General features: G+C 39.1%; 2 protein-coding genes across 4 annotated transcripts in view; one reads left to right on the forward strand and one right to left on the reverse strand.

The window, feature by feature from the left end:
• Positions 1 to 11,746, reverse strand: part of focad (focadhesin) — a 57,973-nt gene extending 46,227 nt beyond the window's left edge. The window contains exons 1-5 of the mRNA XM_026936477.3: positions 11,612 to 11,746; positions 7,090 to 7,174; positions 6,261 to 6,335; positions 4,680 to 4,834; positions 1,684 to 1,782 (exon numbers count right to left, since the gene is read on the reverse strand). Of these exons, the coding sequence (XP_026792278.3) occupies positions 1,684 to 1,782; positions 4,680 to 4,834; positions 6,261 to 6,335; positions 7,090 to 7,149 (389 nt within the window). The 5' untranslated portion in view covers positions 7,150 to 7,174; positions 11,612 to 11,746. The remainder of the gene's footprint in view (positions 1 to 1,683; positions 1,783 to 4,679; positions 4,835 to 6,260; positions 6,336 to 7,089; positions 7,175 to 11,611) is intronic.
• The window catches only part of mllt3 (MLLT3 super elongation complex subunit), a 52,213-nt gene continuing 43,331 nt past the window's right edge, over positions 9,490 to 18,371 (forward strand). The window contains exons 1-2 of one of the 3 annotated variants that reach the window (XM_034303346.2): positions 9,490 to 9,935; positions 16,293 to 16,473. In XM_034303346.2, the coding sequence (XP_034159237.1) occupies positions 16,377 to 16,473 (97 nt within the window). In that variant the 5' untranslated portion in view covers positions 9,490 to 9,935; positions 16,293 to 16,376. Of the gene's footprint in view, positions 9,936 to 15,691; positions 15,862 to 16,292; positions 16,474 to 18,371 lie in introns of those variants that run through there. The other 2 variants (XM_026935811.3, XM_026935810.3) reach the window with 2 other exon arrangements.

Genomic DNA, 18,371 nt, shown 5'->3' on the forward strand with positions numbered 1-18,371 from the left:
GAAGCCTGGATCACAAAGCCTGGGACTTTCCATAGGTTATGTGGATGGAGGGCTGTAAGCACGTTCACCCAGCAATGCCTGTAAATTGGATAAATGTAAGACTGTTAAGACTCATCACTACTGATTGATTTCAGCAAAAGAAATCAAATTACACGTTTATCACCACTAACGAGACAGTCATCCCCAACGGCTTGATCATATTAGGGGGACAATTTATGAGCAATAACTCATGAAGACATATGACCTCTAGTGATAGCAGGGGGGCTTGGCAGCTTTGTCCTAACATATAATTTCCTTCACTAAAGATGGGTAATCACAGTATCATCGGTGTTTTTTTCTGGGGCCATATTCAAAAAGAATCTCATCTTACCACTGCCCTAAAAATTCATAACTAAGAGCTTATCCCTAAAAACTACTCTAGAAATCTACTCTCGCTGAGAGGAACATTTACTATGGGCTTCTTAATCTAAGTGGGAAGAACCCCATTGCTACAGATGCCAGCATGTTTAATGAAAGAATATCATCAATAACTGGCTGATGCTCTAAACTCGAAATCCCAGCGCACAATGTGACGAAGAAAGAAAATGAAAGTGATGCTGATTTCATACATGAAAATCATCTAAACGCTCACACCAAATATATTTTGTGCAAAGCCAGTGCAGCCTTTATGTATGTATTAATAACAGGATTTGCATTTTAATTTACATTTAATTAGAGTACTGATTTACACAGTCCTTTTGCAGGCTCACTTTGTGGACAGTAAGTGTCACTGAGGGACCCCACCTCTCTAACCAAAGCCCAACCGATAGCCACGGCATACTTACTGAACAGATAACTACATTAGAATGCAAATGCAAAAATTGTTGTCATTACATATATCAAAGCAATGAACTAGAACATGAACAGCAGCCATTTTGGATTGCTCGTGTTGTGGTTTTAGTGACTTAGTAGGGCTACCCCTTTGTTTTTGCAGGTTTAGGTTTAGCTTTCATTGCTCCATGAATTACATTTATATTAAAAAGTGTATGTATACGTATACACACACATACATATATATATATATATATATATATATATATATATATGTATATATATATATATATGTATATATATATATATATGTATGTATGTGTGTGTGTGTGTGTGTGTGTGTGTGTGTGTGTGGCGTGTGTACATTATCTATATATAAAAAAATAAAATAAGTAGTAAATAAAATAAAATAAGTAGTAAATAAAACATAAAGACATATAAATATAATACATATATACATACATACATACATATAATACTCTGTGAATGACTCTTATGACAAATGACAAAGAAATGCATCGTTGAGAATCAGCTTGTTAAAATGCACTCTGAGAGAATGCTGGCTTGTTCAAATTCATTGTAATTACTAGTGAATGATATTGGATCTAATTGAATGACACATATGGAAAATAGACTATATGGCTATTGCATTTGTTTGTTCAGTAAGGGAGAAAATAGGTTTTGCATGTTTAAGACCTGCTTTTAGTACAAAACTGCTTTGTGAACTGTTAGCCTAACAATTTCTTTATACAAATTAGCATAAAAAGGCTTTTAGTAGCAATCTCTATCCAACTGAAAACTAACCTCTTAATTTTTTAAGACATATTATTTTCGTATAAATCCATCATCACACTGGCAGTAAGGCATGCTCACCTGATCGAGTATGGACAAGAGAAGGATGTGTTTTTGTCCCTCTGACTCGCTTGGATCTGTAGCAGCCTCCCAACCACCTTTATCAGCCCTTGTACATTTCTGATTAAGACAGACAGACCAGAATCGAAACATCAGTGCAAGCTTCTCCTCTTACCACTATATAAATAGAATTGCATGTCTGTTGTGTGTATGATACACCAACACCAAGCCACATCCCAAACAGCTGAAAGTGTAGAATGCATTTTTAAATGAATAATCTAATGAAGTCTTTATCCCTATCAGGCTTACATCATCATCATCATCATCATCATCATCATTATTATTATTATTATTATTATTATTATTATTATGTCTGCGCTTTATGTAGGTATTGATCCTTGAATATGCGCCAGTGATGGATTGTGGTGAGAGACGGTGCGGTGGTTTCAAGACAGGAAAGCAGGACGTAGGTTTCTCATACATTATAAATCACAAGGGTATGACAGCAGGCTCTGCGCTTTCTTTCATCTCTCCTCCCTCTTCCCTCATCCTGCACTCATCTCTCAGCTGGCCTGTGCATCCCTTCTTCCTCTGGGTTTGATTACGCCGCATTTTACTGAGAGGGAAGCCGTAATTCCACGCTGACAGCAAATTCATCTGCGTGTCTGCTTTCATCTTTGCTATTGCATGCATGTGTTCCGTGTGAATAGAGGCAAGTCTCGGTTTGCACGGTGCATGCTAGGAACCTAAACTTCTCTCACGTGCTACCTACAGGCTGTCAGTGAGTGCACAAACAAGCTGGATTATTGGGAAAATTTTGCTGGAGCTTGAATGTAGTCATCTAAATGTAGGCAAAGCAGGTTGAAATGAATCATAAAACACACTTTTGACTCTACAGTGTTTAAATTTGGAACAAAGATGCTCTTGCTGAACCCCAAGGAACCCCCAAAGCAAAAGCTTTTGTGAAATTTTGAAATATTGGTGCAATTATCTTTAAAATGAGAGCCATCTGCTCAGGCTTTCCATACATGAAACAGCATGATTACAACAGCAGCCACGTTCTTCTTCATCACATGGTTATTGGGTCGTGCTGCTGGCACACTGAGGAGGGAGGATATGTGTACTGCGTGGGTTGTGATCCTCTATTATTATGGTGGGTGAGACAGCTTGAGCTGTTCGGGGGTGTGTGAACTGAATAAACATGAGAAATGACAAGCTGCATTTAAGCTGCGTCTCTCCTTCCTCATATATCGGAATATGCATATGAGCTCCAACAGCCTACTGCATCTCTCATCCAAGTGGCCATAAACGCAGTAATGCAATCATTTATTTATATTAGGGGTGTAACGACACACGAAATTCAAATGTGATGCCATACAATATGTCTTGATACATTTTCAATACAGAAAAAATAAGCATTTCCTGAATATGTTATTCATTATATCTTATAATTATTTAAAAAAAACATTATAGAAGTACAATTGCTGAGACTTAATAATGACACTGTGTTTGTGTGATCCATTCAAAGTCTTAACAGCATATAATGAAACAAAACTGCGCTAAAACTGTGACTAAGCTTTCCCCGGTGTGACACAAGATGTCTGAAACATGGGGATTTTCCCGTTCTGCTGTTAGCTAGTTGAGCTGTCAGAGTCACGCAACTCTCTGGAGCCCTAGATGTGTTTTTGAATCTTGTGTTCTCCACTACCAAATATAATCTTCCCAATCGCTGCAGGGTTTTTTTTTTTAAACCTGGGTTGAATCAGCGAAGAAAGGGAGCAAAGAGTTTGTTGTACGTGAGCTTGTGTTTGTGTTTTCATATAGTGATAGAAACAGAAGTGTGATGTCGGACATGTTTGTGGTGTAAGCACCAGTGAGTTGTATTTGTCACATTCGACACACTGTAATGTTTCGATCCACTGGCTGTCGTAACTTAACGGGAAGCCAAAATATTTCCATACACCAGAACCTAAAGATTTGGAGGAATTTTCCAGTTCCTGCTTGCTGCCAAACGCAGCCACTGATATTCCTCCAGCTAACACACTAGTATATTAGCATATTAGCTCATATAAAACAGTGTAGGGGAGAAGTGTGTTTTTTTTAAAAGCCCATAGCATGGTCTGATTTGAGAAAAAGAGGAGATGAGTGGGCTCGACTAAGTTTAAATGTTTATTACACCTCATATAATGTAAGTGGTATTTTATGTTGAATAGCTTACTTTATTATGCAGTCTGTTGAATGTACTGTTTGACACGCAGGCGTATCGAATCGAGAGCCTTAAATACGCTAATTACACTCATAATTTATACATAAGCAAATGAAACCGCAGGATAAAACATGAACCTTTAAATTAATTTCAGTTCAAGGAAAACATTTTCTGCACTAATCTTCAAGCCTGAAACATGTCAAAGACTGAGTATGCTGCTTAATTTGCATTTGACCCCCTCTTTTTTTAAAGCCATTTTTGACATATTAGTGCGAGAAGGCGTACAGATTTCTTTAATATTATGTGTCCCGGCTGGGCTTGCTTCCTAAAAAGTGGCAGAGCAGCAGACAACCAGCTGGGAAGGGTAGGAGCTGGAGCATGATCATAATGCCATCAGTGCTCCACAGGGTGGGAAACATGACATTTTTCACTAATTAGTATTATTCTTCAGCACAGCAAATGGCTTGCCCTACGTCTACAATATGAAAAAAATGTTTTAAAAAAATGACAGATCACTGTGGAAGAGTGCTTTAAACAAAGCCCAACTCCAGTCCAGTGTCAATGGTCAGAGTCTAGCATAGTTTGGTGTAGTTCAGCAGGAAGACCTCAGAATCTGACCCTCCAAGACATGGACACTTTTCACCCCTGAAATAAAATGGTCACATGCTTTTTTGAATGGTTCACACACATTTTTCCTCCTCAGTGTGCCTTTTTTTGAACGATTGATTGGTCAATACTAAACATTCTTAAGGAGCCATGTTCACTCTGGTGGTCATGTCTGATTGGTGGTGGTCATGATGTGGTGGCGTACCGTGCCGAGGGCAGGAGGTTGAGGATGCTGTTGAGGACGTAGTGCAGGTCAGCGTGGCCCTGCTCCACCAGCAGCACCAGGGCATCACAGCAAGCCGAGCGCACCACCACACTCTCACTGCTGCACTGCTCCCACAGAGCCACCAGAGCCGGGCTCTGCCACGACAAACACAACCACACACAACATACACCTTAAAGATCAAGATAATCTTACTACAGCTCTAGTGGTTGCAGCTTTGATTTATACTAGCAATCATTTTAATATCTTTTCTTCAACATCTTTATCATAAGAATTTAATAATTGTATTACTTATTTTTCTATCATAATCAATTTTTTTGTAATTAAAAAAACATACTGGGTGATTTTTTCATAATTACTATATTACCTCCCCAACAGTTTTTAGACTGATGGTATTATTAGTCTGTGACCTAGTGAACCATTATAAGGATGTATTTATTGATAGACTTCAAAGCACTTCTGTACGTTGCTCTCGATAAGGGCGTCCAACAAATGCGATAAATGTAAATGTAAATTAAACTGAACAGTAAAAATGACAGTTAAAATCACCTAAAACAGAGTTGAGACACTGTAAATATTTGAATATTTAAATATCTGGATGTGTCATGAGAAATGCAGTGCCTCCAAATCAAGCATTTCAAGAAAATAATAAGAGAAAAGATCCAGTATTACCACGCATACACTTCTAACAACATCAAGAAATCCCGATTCAATGACTACGCTAACTAAACCCCATCATACTATACACAACCATTCACGCACTTCCCTGCTAAACCACTGCTACATGACCTGCTTCTGCACACTGAAACCTTTAAACCACTAAAAACCTATGTAGACCTAAATCATTTTAAACCTAATAATAAACTGTCTCATGTGTGTGGTTTTTTTTTTTTAACTTCCCACAAAATTATAATGGCTGACAAACATCTCTACACTTTCACTGTCATTAATAATTCCAGTCTCTATGAATAGCACAAATATACAAATTGGAAATTCCTCCATGTCCTCCTGTTATCCCAAGTATCTAGCCAGCTAGCTAACTAATATACTAGCTCACGTCACACAACTGACTTTCAGTATCTGAATGTCAATTTGCATTGTGACATTCTCAGAGAATTAACACTAGTTAAACCTGTCAACATATACCATAACACAAGTTATTGTTCACCATTAACATTAGCTAACTTAGCTAACTGGCTAACTAACTGCTAGTAGACTAGCATGTATTTGTCACAGGTAGACACGAGTGTGATTTCTGTATCCGAGTCACAATTTACATCCTCATATTCTCGGTGATTTATTAAGCAGAAGACAGATGAACCAAAATTGTCCTTAATAATCAAAACAGTCTGGTCAATCACTGACATTAGCTAATATTAGCAAGTTAGCTAGCAATCTAAGCACACAGGTTTTTTAAGGTCACGTTTGTGTTTTAAAGAATGCAAAACCACTACATTTATAAAATACATTTTATAAAGTTAAGACAACCTGAAAGTACATTATTATTATCATTATTATTATTATTATTGTTGTTGTTGTTGCTGTTGTTAGTGTAGAATTCACCTGTGTATTGGACTCTGTGATCTTGTCCTTTTGGCCCTTCTCCTTCAGTACAGCAGTAACCAGACTCCTTACAGCCTACACACACACACACACACACACACACACACACACACACACACACAGACACACACACCGAACCTACTGTATAAAATCTCCTCTCTGTGTACAAAAAACCTCACATAGTTTCACTCATTGTTAACAACAGTGCTTGTCATTATTAATAAAAAATTAAAGCCATATCACATGATTTTAAAAGAACAAGAAAGCGTATTTTGACCAATGGTTCTACACTCAAAGGAATGTGAGTCTTAAATTCACAAACTTAGGGTATGACGAAACATGCTTTAATATTCTAACTGCTGGTTTAATATCACTGTTCATAAACAATGAAATCATACAGTGGTTCATGATGGGATTAGTAATGATGGGGTAATGTGATTACTTTGCAATAACAGCATTAATGTGTTTATTCCACTTATTCCACAGCATTTTTTTCTTTTTTTTTTTAATTCATTTAATGAAATGTTGCTGAACATCAGCCAAACAAGTTAGTTCCTATTATCACTCACAATATAGCTGCTATCATCATAAACATAATCATAAACATACAAACAGCTGGAACTATTGTGTGGGTCATGCTGTTTTAGAGGAATGATCAACACCATCTGAGTAATCAAAAATCCAAATCAAGAATACAACAGTGTTGTGGTATGAGTAGATACAACTCTTAAGAGTTATTCTATTAAAGAATAAAAACAGATACAATGACATGGTTAGAAACTTATTTACAACACTGAAAGTTCTCAGACAGCTTCTTTTTTTTTTTTACCTGGGACTGAATGAAGGAGCTGGGAAACTCAAATCTCTTCTTTAAAGTTTCACTCGTCATCTCGAATCATTGTCGCCGGTCCGCACTGCCGTGAAGAGAACATCCAAGTATATGAGCACATTTCCATTCGTTTATTTAGAAGACCCTTTCAGGTCAGCTGACGTTGATACAAGTGCTGCAGAACTAACTGTGCACCAGTAAACCCGAACCAACTGCCAAATGTCTTTCACACATTCACTTGTGTGTTTAAGTAGAGAAAAAACACAGGTGTTAAACAAACTTGTGTGTTCAACAATATATCTATATTACATATATCTATATACGTTAGACTATAAAAATGTAAAACGAAAGAAAAACTTCTCACACCATTCCTTTATTAACTGTCACAGCCTGTGTAGCATGACTTTCATAGTGAACGTGAATGTGTGCATCCCAGGCAAATCCTGTTTAAATGTCACAAAGCTGAACATTAGCTGTAAATGTATGCTGAGAGTATCCTAGATTTTGAGGGCAAAGTCAGCTCAAGATACTCACAGGATTTGGTTAAGTGTTAGTAAAAGGGGTGCTACAAACACTGCTGGATAATCAGAGTAATGTGCGAAACTGCAAAATAAAAGGTAGTTGCATGGCAAAAGAGAACACACACTCAGGAAGAGTGAGCTGAGGAGGTTTTTCTATCAATATTCAGATGGTCTATGAAGAGCTGATTGAGCCTCCAGGTGGTTTTGAAGTTCCATGATTTTGAAGTTTGTAATCGAGGTACGTGTTTTTATTGAGTGTAAAATTAAAATACCATTTCAAACAGCTGAGTAAATCACTAACAATTACAAGTGCAGATCAGCAGAAATCGCTACTGTTAAAGGAAAGGTTATGTTGCTGGACAGACTGCTACAGTAAAGTTAATATATATCAGAAAGCATGCTAATAAATCCCTCTTTTCAATCGTGCCATTGTCGAAAGCACAAAGGTTTTTAGATGAGCAAATCCTGCATAGAATGTGAGACGACAGTATCCCTCGCTTTTCGTTTGGGTGATTGTTAAAAGCACGTGAAATGTGACTAGCTGATATTACACAATATTCCACACAAGCATATGACAGTATAAGAAAAGCTTTTATCAACTGATTTCAGCAACCAACAATTTTAATTAGGAAATAACATCCGAGCGCTAAATATAAATATTTTGGCTTGAGTTTAGGATTGGCTAGTATTTTGGGTCCAGTTTTGAAGTGATATTGGGTTGCCTTTGGAAGTTGCCTTTGGCACCCCTGCTACTGACAAAATATGAACAAGTGGACACTGAAGACACATGAAAATACCAGGCACGCACTTGTGCTCGGATCACCCGAGATGCTTATTTATATACAAACACGACTGCATAATCTAATGATGAATCTAATACATCTAATGATTAATTGTGATCATGTCAAATGATTAAGGAATAGAACATAACATAAGCTCTTTCATGCTTTTTTCCGTCTTCTCTGTAACACAACAAGCTGTGGATTTTCTTCTTATTAATTTCAAGAGAGAGAAATAAAGACAGGCTGGTGAAAGGACGGCTGTTTATAACTGCTACAACGTAAGCGATAACAGGAACTTGTTATGTGGAAGTTCCACAACACTGAATGTAACTACAAACAGTTAAAAGTTCCTTAATAAATTAAAACCTCTAATCCTTGACAAATTGTTGCAGTATAAGAGGAACAAATCTTCAGGACATGCCGTTATTGGAAAATAATCAAAGCTAGTTGCAGTGAGCCTTTACCACATTGAAGCTGATTATTTTCCAATAACAGCACATTCCAAAGTGTTCTATTAATCTTATACCACAGCAAATTGTCCTCTGTCCTGAAGACTCTCCCGTGGCAGAAATCTTACTGACCGTTACAAAGCCGAGACTCTATAAGCGGTGAGTAAACATCTCCTTACACAAAGCTTCATCATATCAATGATTATACGTCTTCATTAAACATCAACACTCTTTTTTTTAAATGGAGGATCTGCCAAACAAGTGCCTGTGAATGAGTTACAGAAATGAAAACGCATTAGAACGAGTGCATTAATGTAAACCTGTGATTATAAATTAGAGCTGGCACTACTGTCAGAGCTGCTGTTATAGGAAATTAATGAACAACTTCTGTCCAATCAGATTTGAGAATTCACCAGCGCTGTGGTACAATCCCAGTTTATAGGTGATGTAATAACTGCGGCAGGTCTGTTATCTTAGACATGATGATTGATTCTGTACCTTTAGTGACAGTATGTGATCATGTTCATCCCAAGCAGACATTTCTACTTACAAGAAGCACTCGCTGGTCAAACCTGCCAGACAGCAAGCACTTCAGATACAGACTCTTACAGTCCAGCAAAGCTCAAGGAATATCAATTCCCAGGCTTTTGCGTAGCTTTGGCTTAGCTTCGACAACACTAAAACAATGCCTACACGTCTCGGGAAACAATCTTAAGGCTTGCAGTTAAAACAGCTGACAGGTGCACACAGTAAGGACGCATCTTATCAGCAGAATGCCTGAGTCACTAGTCTCCTGTGGACAAAGCAACAGTTGCTGACTGCTGATGTTTCATGTTCTCTCAGAGTCACGAGGTTTAAAACAGTTGTCTGATTGACACAGGCTTCTGGAACCAGCAGATTAAGACAGATATTCAAACACAGAGCACATGGGAGTGATGACGGAGGCCCTGCATTCTCTACCTCACCCTCTAACAAGTGATAAGTGACAAACCAGCACAGTGGCTCTGCGCTCCACAAGCTGCACGGTCTCTAGTGTGACAGCATTTCAGACAGCAACGAGAAAAATACGCGTGTCTTTTATCGCAGGAGAACAGGTAGGTTTTCAACACAACCTTGTAAGAATGTGAATGTGTGATATGTGGGAATATGACAAATCTCAAACAGTCTGGGGGTCAGGGTTCCTAAAAAGCAGTGCAGTATAAAGATCCTGGCAGAAAGCAGAATGAATATGAATGCTTTCTCAAGATATTATGATCACGTTCGTTGATAGGGAGATATTTTTAGGAAATGTTTACATTTACGGCTGATTTGTGTATCTCACGTTCACGCAGACATCCAGGCAACAGAGGTCCTTATGGTGGTTTTATGAAGAAAAATTTATAGCAAATGTTCAGGTGTCAATTAAGCAGTGTCTGCAGTTTTCCTGTGGTTAATTTTAAACAGATCTTTTTTAATCAGGGTTTTTTTTTTTTTTTTTTGCATACAGTACATTAATTATATCTATATATTAAAACACGCACTAGTGACCACCTCTCATACATGTTGATTATTTTCCCATTCTCAACATCAGCACTGTACATTACTGTATGAATGTATTACACTATGTATCAGATTTCATCTAATCATTCTCATAGCTATTGTTTAATTATATTAATACACAGTATGTAAGACTGCAAGTTTGATTAAAAGCTTTTACTTTACTGTTAAATGTTTTAATACACTTTTCACTAGTCATTAGGTTGAATAAGGTTGAAGATAGTGTATAATGTGTAGAAGGGGATATTTTTGAATGCAGATCTGGCAACCCTGCAAATAACTAGCACACAGCAGACTGCAATGTCTCTGCTAAAGTGTCATTTTTTTGGTTTTAATGGAAACTGTAATGATCCCTGTGGGTCTCTACTGGTCATTTGTTGCCTTCTAATAATTTGTTGGCATGTTACGTCTAGTGGATACCATTAGGGACCAATAATGGTGATGGTTTTAATGGTTAGCTGATGGTTTGTAATGGTATCTGTAGTGGAAACCATTAGAATTTCTGTGTGATGGTTTCTATTACTTTTTTGTTTGTTTGTTTGTTTTTCAGCAGGGGTCTCTTCAGTAGAGAGATGTATAAATGTAAATGAATGTAAAACTAGCTTCCACAGCAAAAGATGCAGGGAAGCAGGTCTTGAAAAAGCAAAGCAGTCGTCAGCACAGCACATAAGTGAAAAATATTCCAGAGATTTCCAGCCTGCTGTTACTTTTCCCTGTACAATGTGGAGTGCTTGCTCGGCACTGCTTGTGTGCACACAATAATGCCACATTGTCTGTGCTGCACATACAGACTGATCATGCACATGTGGCTGTTTTCTACACCAGATCTATCTGATGCCTCTTAACTCTATAGGCAGAGGCTCAGGAGGCATCAGATCCAGCCTGTGTAGCTCCTCTTTATCTTTACTGAGCGGGAAAATGCCTAATCATACCTGTCAGGGTGTGCTTAGTATATTAACTCTCTAACACAAGAAGATATACTCGCTTCTCCGATGTTCCTCTGTTTAATCTGAAACAGATTACGAGTTAGATGACTTACTTTTAACAGATTGGACTTGGATGCCAATGCACTGGCTGTCAGTGCTACATTTACTAGCTCTGGAGCTTTAGAACACTCGCTTGGCACCATGTTTTGTAGACTGCTGCACTGAGAGTGATGCACTTGATGTAAAAGTAGCTGTACATAGCTCTTGTACGAGTAAATACTAAATGAGTGGAGGTTGAATCAACTTACCGGTACTGCTTGCTAGCCAGCTTCAACTTTGCAGCTCTCCAACTCAGTGCAACGCGTCACAGTCAGTTTGTAGGGTGAGCGAGAAGGGTCATACGTGCAGCCAAAAAGCGATTTGTAATGATAGTCAGCCAGCTAGCTAGCTGGATAGATAGATAGTTTATTGATTGCAGCGTTGCAGTAGCGGTAAAAACAAACATATACAGATAACATAAACACAATAAAAATAAAATAAAGAAGTAAAAAGTAAATGGAGAAGAGAGAAATGATCTATCTATCTCTCTCTATATATAGAGAGAGATAGATAGATAGATAGATAGATAGAACATGTAAACAAACTCTGTAAACAATGCATTTACATGTGCAAATATGCAAAAAAAAAAAAAAAGTATAAAGGTGCCAAATGTCTAATGAGGTAGTACTACTCCCCCTACTACTCCTCCTCCTACTACTACTCTCCCTACTACTACTCCTCCTAATACTACTCCCCCTCTTCCTTCTACTACTACTCCTACTCCTCCTCCTCCTACTACTACTACTACTCCTTCTACTCTTACTCCTCCTACTACTACTCCTACTACTACTACTCCTCCTACTCCCCCTACTACTACTCCCCCTACTACTACTCCTCCTAATACTACTCCCCCTCTTCCTTCTACTCCTACTACTACTACTACTCCCCCTACTACTACTACTACTACTACTCCCCCTACTACTACTACTCCTACCCCTCCTACTACTACTACTCCTTCTACTCTTACTCCTCCTACTACTACTCCTACTACTACTACTCCTCCTACTCCCCCTACTACTACTCCCCCTACTACTACTCCTCCTAATACTACTCCCCCTCTTCCTTCTACTCCTACTACTACTACTACTCCCCCTACTACTACTACTACTACTCCTACTACTACTACTCCTCCTAATACTACTCCCCCTCTTCCTTCTACTCCTACTACTACTACTACTCCCCCTACTGCTACTACTACTACTACTCCCCCTACTACTACTACTCCTACCCCTCCTACTACTACTACTCCTTCTACTCTTACTCCTCCTACTACTACTCCTACTACTACTACTCCTCCTACTCCCCCTACTCCTCCTACTACTACTCCTACTACTACTACTCCTACTCCTCCTACTACTACTCCCCCTACTACTCCTACTACTCTTATTACTACTACTACTCCTACTCCCCCTACTACTCCTACTTCTACTACTATTCCTTCTAATCTTACTCCTACTCCTCCTACTCCTCCTACTCCTTCTACTCTTACTCCTCATACTACTCCTACTACCCCTATTCCTACTACTCCTTCTACTCTTACTCCTACTTCTCCTTCTACTTCTTCTCTTACTCCTACTCCTCCTACTACTCCTTCTATTCCTCCTCCTCCTACTACTCCTTCTACTACTTTTACTACTACTCCTACTTCTCCTCCTCCTCCTCCTCTTCCTACTACTACTACTACTAATAATAATGACAACTACTACTAATAATAATGACAACTACTACTAATAATAATGGCAACAGCAACAACACAGGTTCTACTTATAATAAAGAAATTGAGTGAAATCAAGGTTTCCATCTTTCTAAAGCCAGTTTAATAAATGAATAGTGTGTCCAATATGGTCATGTGTGTGCGCACTTGATTTGCTAGCAAGAAATCACTAACGTCATTTAAAACGTGTTCTGGTTAATTTCTCTTTGATGGTTTCTCTATGACCTAGCTGATGTCCTCACTTTTTACTGACTTTAGTGAGCTGCTGATTTTGCAGGAATTCCAGGCAAATGTTTCATTCACGTTCTGAATTGAAAAAAAAAAAGAAAAAAGGAAAACATCTGGTGCATACATCTGGCATACATCAGTGAATATGAGAGCTGATTTACTAAATGTAACATTAGCAAGAATGAAGAAAGTTAGAGTATTAATGCAAAAATACGCTGATAGGCTGTTTACATGTGCTATTTTTCATTTAAAGCGTTTCAGTAGTTACAGCAATAATTCTGCCAGTACTTTCTAGTATAAGAGGAATCCAAATTAAAAGTGAAAGTTCAGGGCCAATCAGCTGGATTGCCAGAATGGCTGTGTGACGAAATGTACAGTGCCTGTGAAATTTTGAATACAAGGAGCAGACAACTATTTAGAAAAGAAGACATAGCGAATGTGATAGCTGATATGCCTTAATTACACAGAAATAAACTTGTTCACTGTCGTGTAGCTCAGCTGTGTGGATTGTTACACCATCTGGTCTCAGCAGGACTTAAAGCACTGACTGACAGATCAATATTCTTGAAAGTTTGAAATTAGCAAATGATGTCCAACTGCTATAGGTGCTTACGTCCAATCACATCTATCCAAAGTGACTTACAGGCAAAAGCAAAAATAGAGTGAAACCTGAAATTCCCCAGTGATCTGTTAACAGTAACCTATGTGCTCCACCTCTTATTTGCTTATTCCAAACTGTCAGTCTGTCCAAAACTTTCCTAATGAAATAAGCTTTGTTTTCCCAATTCTGCTTAGAGTGGACACTGCACATCACTGGATAACTGCCAGTCACATGGTTAGCCATATGGATTATTATCATCTGAAAAGGAAGTAACACCAATGTCAGCATTCACCTTAACAGAAGAGGGTATTTTCCAAATTTACTGATTGTCATGAACCTTCACTAATCATTACCTTAGTGGATTCAAGCCTTCTATCTAGTAGGTAAGTTAATAACAATAAAATAATGTTTTTAGAAGTTCAATAGCTTACTGTAAGAACCTTACACTCCAGACATATGCTGTTAACAATAACTTCTCCAAAACAAGACTTATTTACTATATAGTGCTCTATTTGATGAGTATTATCATTTTGTAACCATGTAAAAAAAAAAAAAACTGGAGAATATACAGTGCGCTTAAATGTCTTAAATAATGAAAAGTGACGTTAGTGAGTGTTCAGTTTAGATTTATTTATGAACATAATCCTACTATTGAAATATTATGATTAGTATTGAAATGTGTACAATCATATTTAAGGGGGCATGTTGGCACAGTGTGTAGAATTGGTGCTACACAGCTCTGTGGTCCCAGGTTCAGTCCTTAGCTCAGGTCTGTGTGGAGTATCTGTGTATGTTCTCCTTGTGTCCATGTGGGTTCCCTCCAGGCTCTCTGGTTTCCTCCCACCTCCCAAAAAATGTCATTCAGGTGGAATAGCGACTCTAAGTCGCTTCTAGGTGTGTGTGTGTGTGTGTGTGTGTACGGTGCCCTGCGATGGGCTGGTATCCAATTCAGGGTATTCCTGGGACAGACAGATCCATTGCAACCCTGATCAGAAAGATGTCTCACTAAAGATGAATGAATAAGGAATGAACAATCATATTTTGGATCATATTTTGGACAACCATCTATTCCTACACCTTTCACTCACAGAACTCACGTTTATTAAAATTGACGTTAGATTAGGTTTTGACACCACTTTTTTTCCAGACAAATAGGTTAATACCCACAAGAACTAAATAACTAATACTGTTGCTTTGTGATTTCCACCACAACAGAAAGGCTCAGGGATGCCCTGGCTTTGCTTCATGGACACTTAGGGGTCCCTATTTTGAGAACCACTGATTTAAAGAACAGGACACTATCTGACACAAAGCACAGTCTCAATCTGTCTTCATATGTTTCTGATGAAGCACTGTGAGTTATAATAAACTGACAACTTTGTGGAGAAACACAACAATGTGTGTGAGAGAGAATTCACTCTGTTCAGAAGAGCTGTGTGTCATGTTCTCTTTAAGGAGCTTATTATGTTCGTCTAAACGCTTCCTTTCTTAGCACTTACCACTTAACCTATTTATTAGCACAAGTTTTGGAGAGAATTTAAAAAGATAAAAACGTCGAAATACGACGTAGAACGTCGAAAAAAGCCATGTTACTGTACTTAACAGGGTTAACAGCAGGCTACACTACCAGGCTGTAGCGGTGTCCTATTTTGGCACGAGGTAAGTCTGTGGCTGTGGAAGTAGCCAATCGGAGCGCTCTCTCTGGAGCGTGCGTGCGCGCGCGCGCGTTTGCCTTTACGCGTCCACGTACGTCCAGGGCGCATGCGTCTCACTTCACTTCACTCCTAGAAACTCGGGCTGGGGCTCAATTAAGAGACCATGTCCGCCATCGGCCGTCCGCAGTCCGTGCTATCCTTATTTAAACTAAATTCTCCATGAAATAGCATTATCCCGTGGCCTCGAGAATGGCCAGCTCGGTGAGTAGGCTTTACCTGCTGAAACGGTGCTCTCTTGCCTTAGCGCCGTTTTTTTTTTCTTTTTTTTTTTTTTCCTCTTCTCCGTAGCAGAGGAGGCGAATGCGCTAAATGAACGCGTACAAGAATTTGCATGCTAGTAGAAATAGTTGTGCGTGTAGAATAGTTGTATGCTGCAGGACACGTCTTCAGATAAAACGAGGTGCTTGTCGGGAAAGCCGGCAGCGAGGAGCGGGCTGGAGCTCCGGTGTGCACTACAGCGCTCGCGCATGCAACAACAAGCGAAAAAACAAACAAACAAACAAAAAAACAAAACAAAACAAAAAAGTGCAGTGAGAGGAGATTAAGGCTAGTCATTGGCGTTGCGCTGGTGCTGTTGGAGGGAAGCAGTAGGTTATCAGATCTACAGTTGTGTTGTCTTGGTGCTGTTGCAGGGTGCTGTTCAGGTGAAGCTGGAGCTCGGGCACCGCGCTCAGGTCCGGAAGAAACCCACCGCTGAAGGCTTCACACACGACTGGATGGTGTTTGTCCGCGGGCCGGAGCACACCAACATCCAGCACTTTGTGGAGAAAGTAGTGTTTCATCTGCATGAAAGTTTCCCCAGACCAAAAAGAGGTGTGTGAAGTGTCTGATGTTTACATTGGGTTGGATTTGTGTGTAAGCTTTTTGGCGCATCACTGTGATTTTCTTTCTCTCTCTCTCTCTCTCTCTCTGTGTGTGTGTGTGTGCACTTTTCATATTTCCAATGTCTCAATTTGGACATTTCCATTTTTCTGCCATGTCACTGTTCTTAATGCATGGAAGTTGTTAACACTTTCCTTTATTCAATGTGAGTTAAATAATAAACAGTCTATTATTAATCTCATTATAGCAAAGGTATGAAGTAAAGAGAAATCCTTTCCATTCGTACTTTATGCAATGACAAGCTGGACAAATTATATGCAATATATGCACCTAATGACAAGCAGGACTATTTTAATTTCACCTTCTCCTCAGATCTGTTAGTTTATGCATTGAAAAGGGAATACACAGAAACAAGGCAGAGTAAGGGAACATGCTACGTCTCATTTCAGGCCAGTAGGCTTAAGCAGACCCGGTCCCCCTTTTGGAGGAGGAAAGGGATCAATTAAACTGTTTGTTGCTTTGAAGCACAGTTTCTGCCGCTTTGCTGCATTTGAGTTTGCTCTGAGGAAACAAGTGCTGGGCGAAATGCCAAGCAGAGTCTGTCCTAATTACACACGACTCGCTGCAGACGAACGTTTTCACTGTGTTGTGTGCATTTGTGAGTTTGGGCCGGTCTAACTGCGCTTCGCCTTTTCTTTAAGTGAGCGTGTGCATGCAGCCGAGACTGCGGCTGCACCGTACAAGTCTGACTAATCATTATAGCTCTCCTGGCGTTTACATTACTGGTATTGATGGACCCTGAAAATTTAAAATGAGACATCTTCGTTGGCACTTGAAGCATGATGAAGCATGATGAAGCATTTAGACTCTCCAGGTTATTCTGTGGGGCTTTTAGCCATTGTAGGATTCAAAAAATTTCTTTGCATTTTGCATGACATTTTGCAATATGTAGCAATACAGCTGAAATAGGCCTGACATGTCGTGCCACCCTAACAGGGATGTGACTGGAAGAAATCGCAAACACATGACACAAAAATATGACTGTATTATGCTGTTGGCATGCCAACAAGACTTGGATGGATTTATAGGTGAAAAGCAAATACTAGTGCAAACAAGGAAGCATAGAATTATGTTCATTTATTCTCTGCGGTTTCGGTTTAAACTCGCAATATTCCTTATCGCGGTCTGTGCATGAAAACAGTCGGGAGCAGACTGCACGGTCTGGCGTTAAACTGTACCGGGACACAAAGGGGACTTGATTTACTAGCATAGTGCAGTGGGGAATCTCACCGCAAAGTTTGGAAAATAAAACGCCCAATTTGGATTCTGTTTTGCTTCTGTTCATCAAGAATGACTTTGTAAATGTGTGGTAATATATTTTCTCAATTTTTGTAGCCTTTATGCCCCACTGGTCATGATTTATAGAACAGAAAAACATGAATTTTCATGTTTACATTAGTTCTATAGGGAAGTTCTCTTGTACCACTTCTGTGTGTGTGTGTGTGTGTGTGTGTGTGTGTGTGTGTGTGTGGTTGGACATTCTGGTGAAAATCTACCTCGCCATATATTTGTAGAAACATGAAGACTGTAAATCACCAAGTCCTAATTTGAAAAGTGCTTGAAACATGCATTGGAGGCTGTTGATGACAGGAGGTGTACCAAATGTAGGTTTGCTTTAACATCCCTGCTGTAACCCTCCCTTCCTTGACAAATGTGTTTCGAGGCCTTCTGAAAAAGTACGAAACCAGCAGGAGGATACTTAACCTCTAATAAATCTTGCCTTATGACACAGCCTGAGTGATTCTCCCCGACTCCCTTTTAGAACTATATGGTATGCAGCCTAATGTGTTTTTGCGGCATGACAAATTAAGAAGCCTAAGTACTTCCTG

The sequence above is a fragment of the Pangasianodon hypophthalmus genome, chromosome 4 (genome assembly GCF_027358585.1).
Source record: "Pangasianodon hypophthalmus isolate fPanHyp1 chromosome 4, fPanHyp1.pri, whole genome shotgun sequence".
NCBI lineage: Eukaryota > Metazoa > Chordata > Actinopteri > Siluriformes > Pangasiidae > Pangasianodon > Pangasianodon hypophthalmus.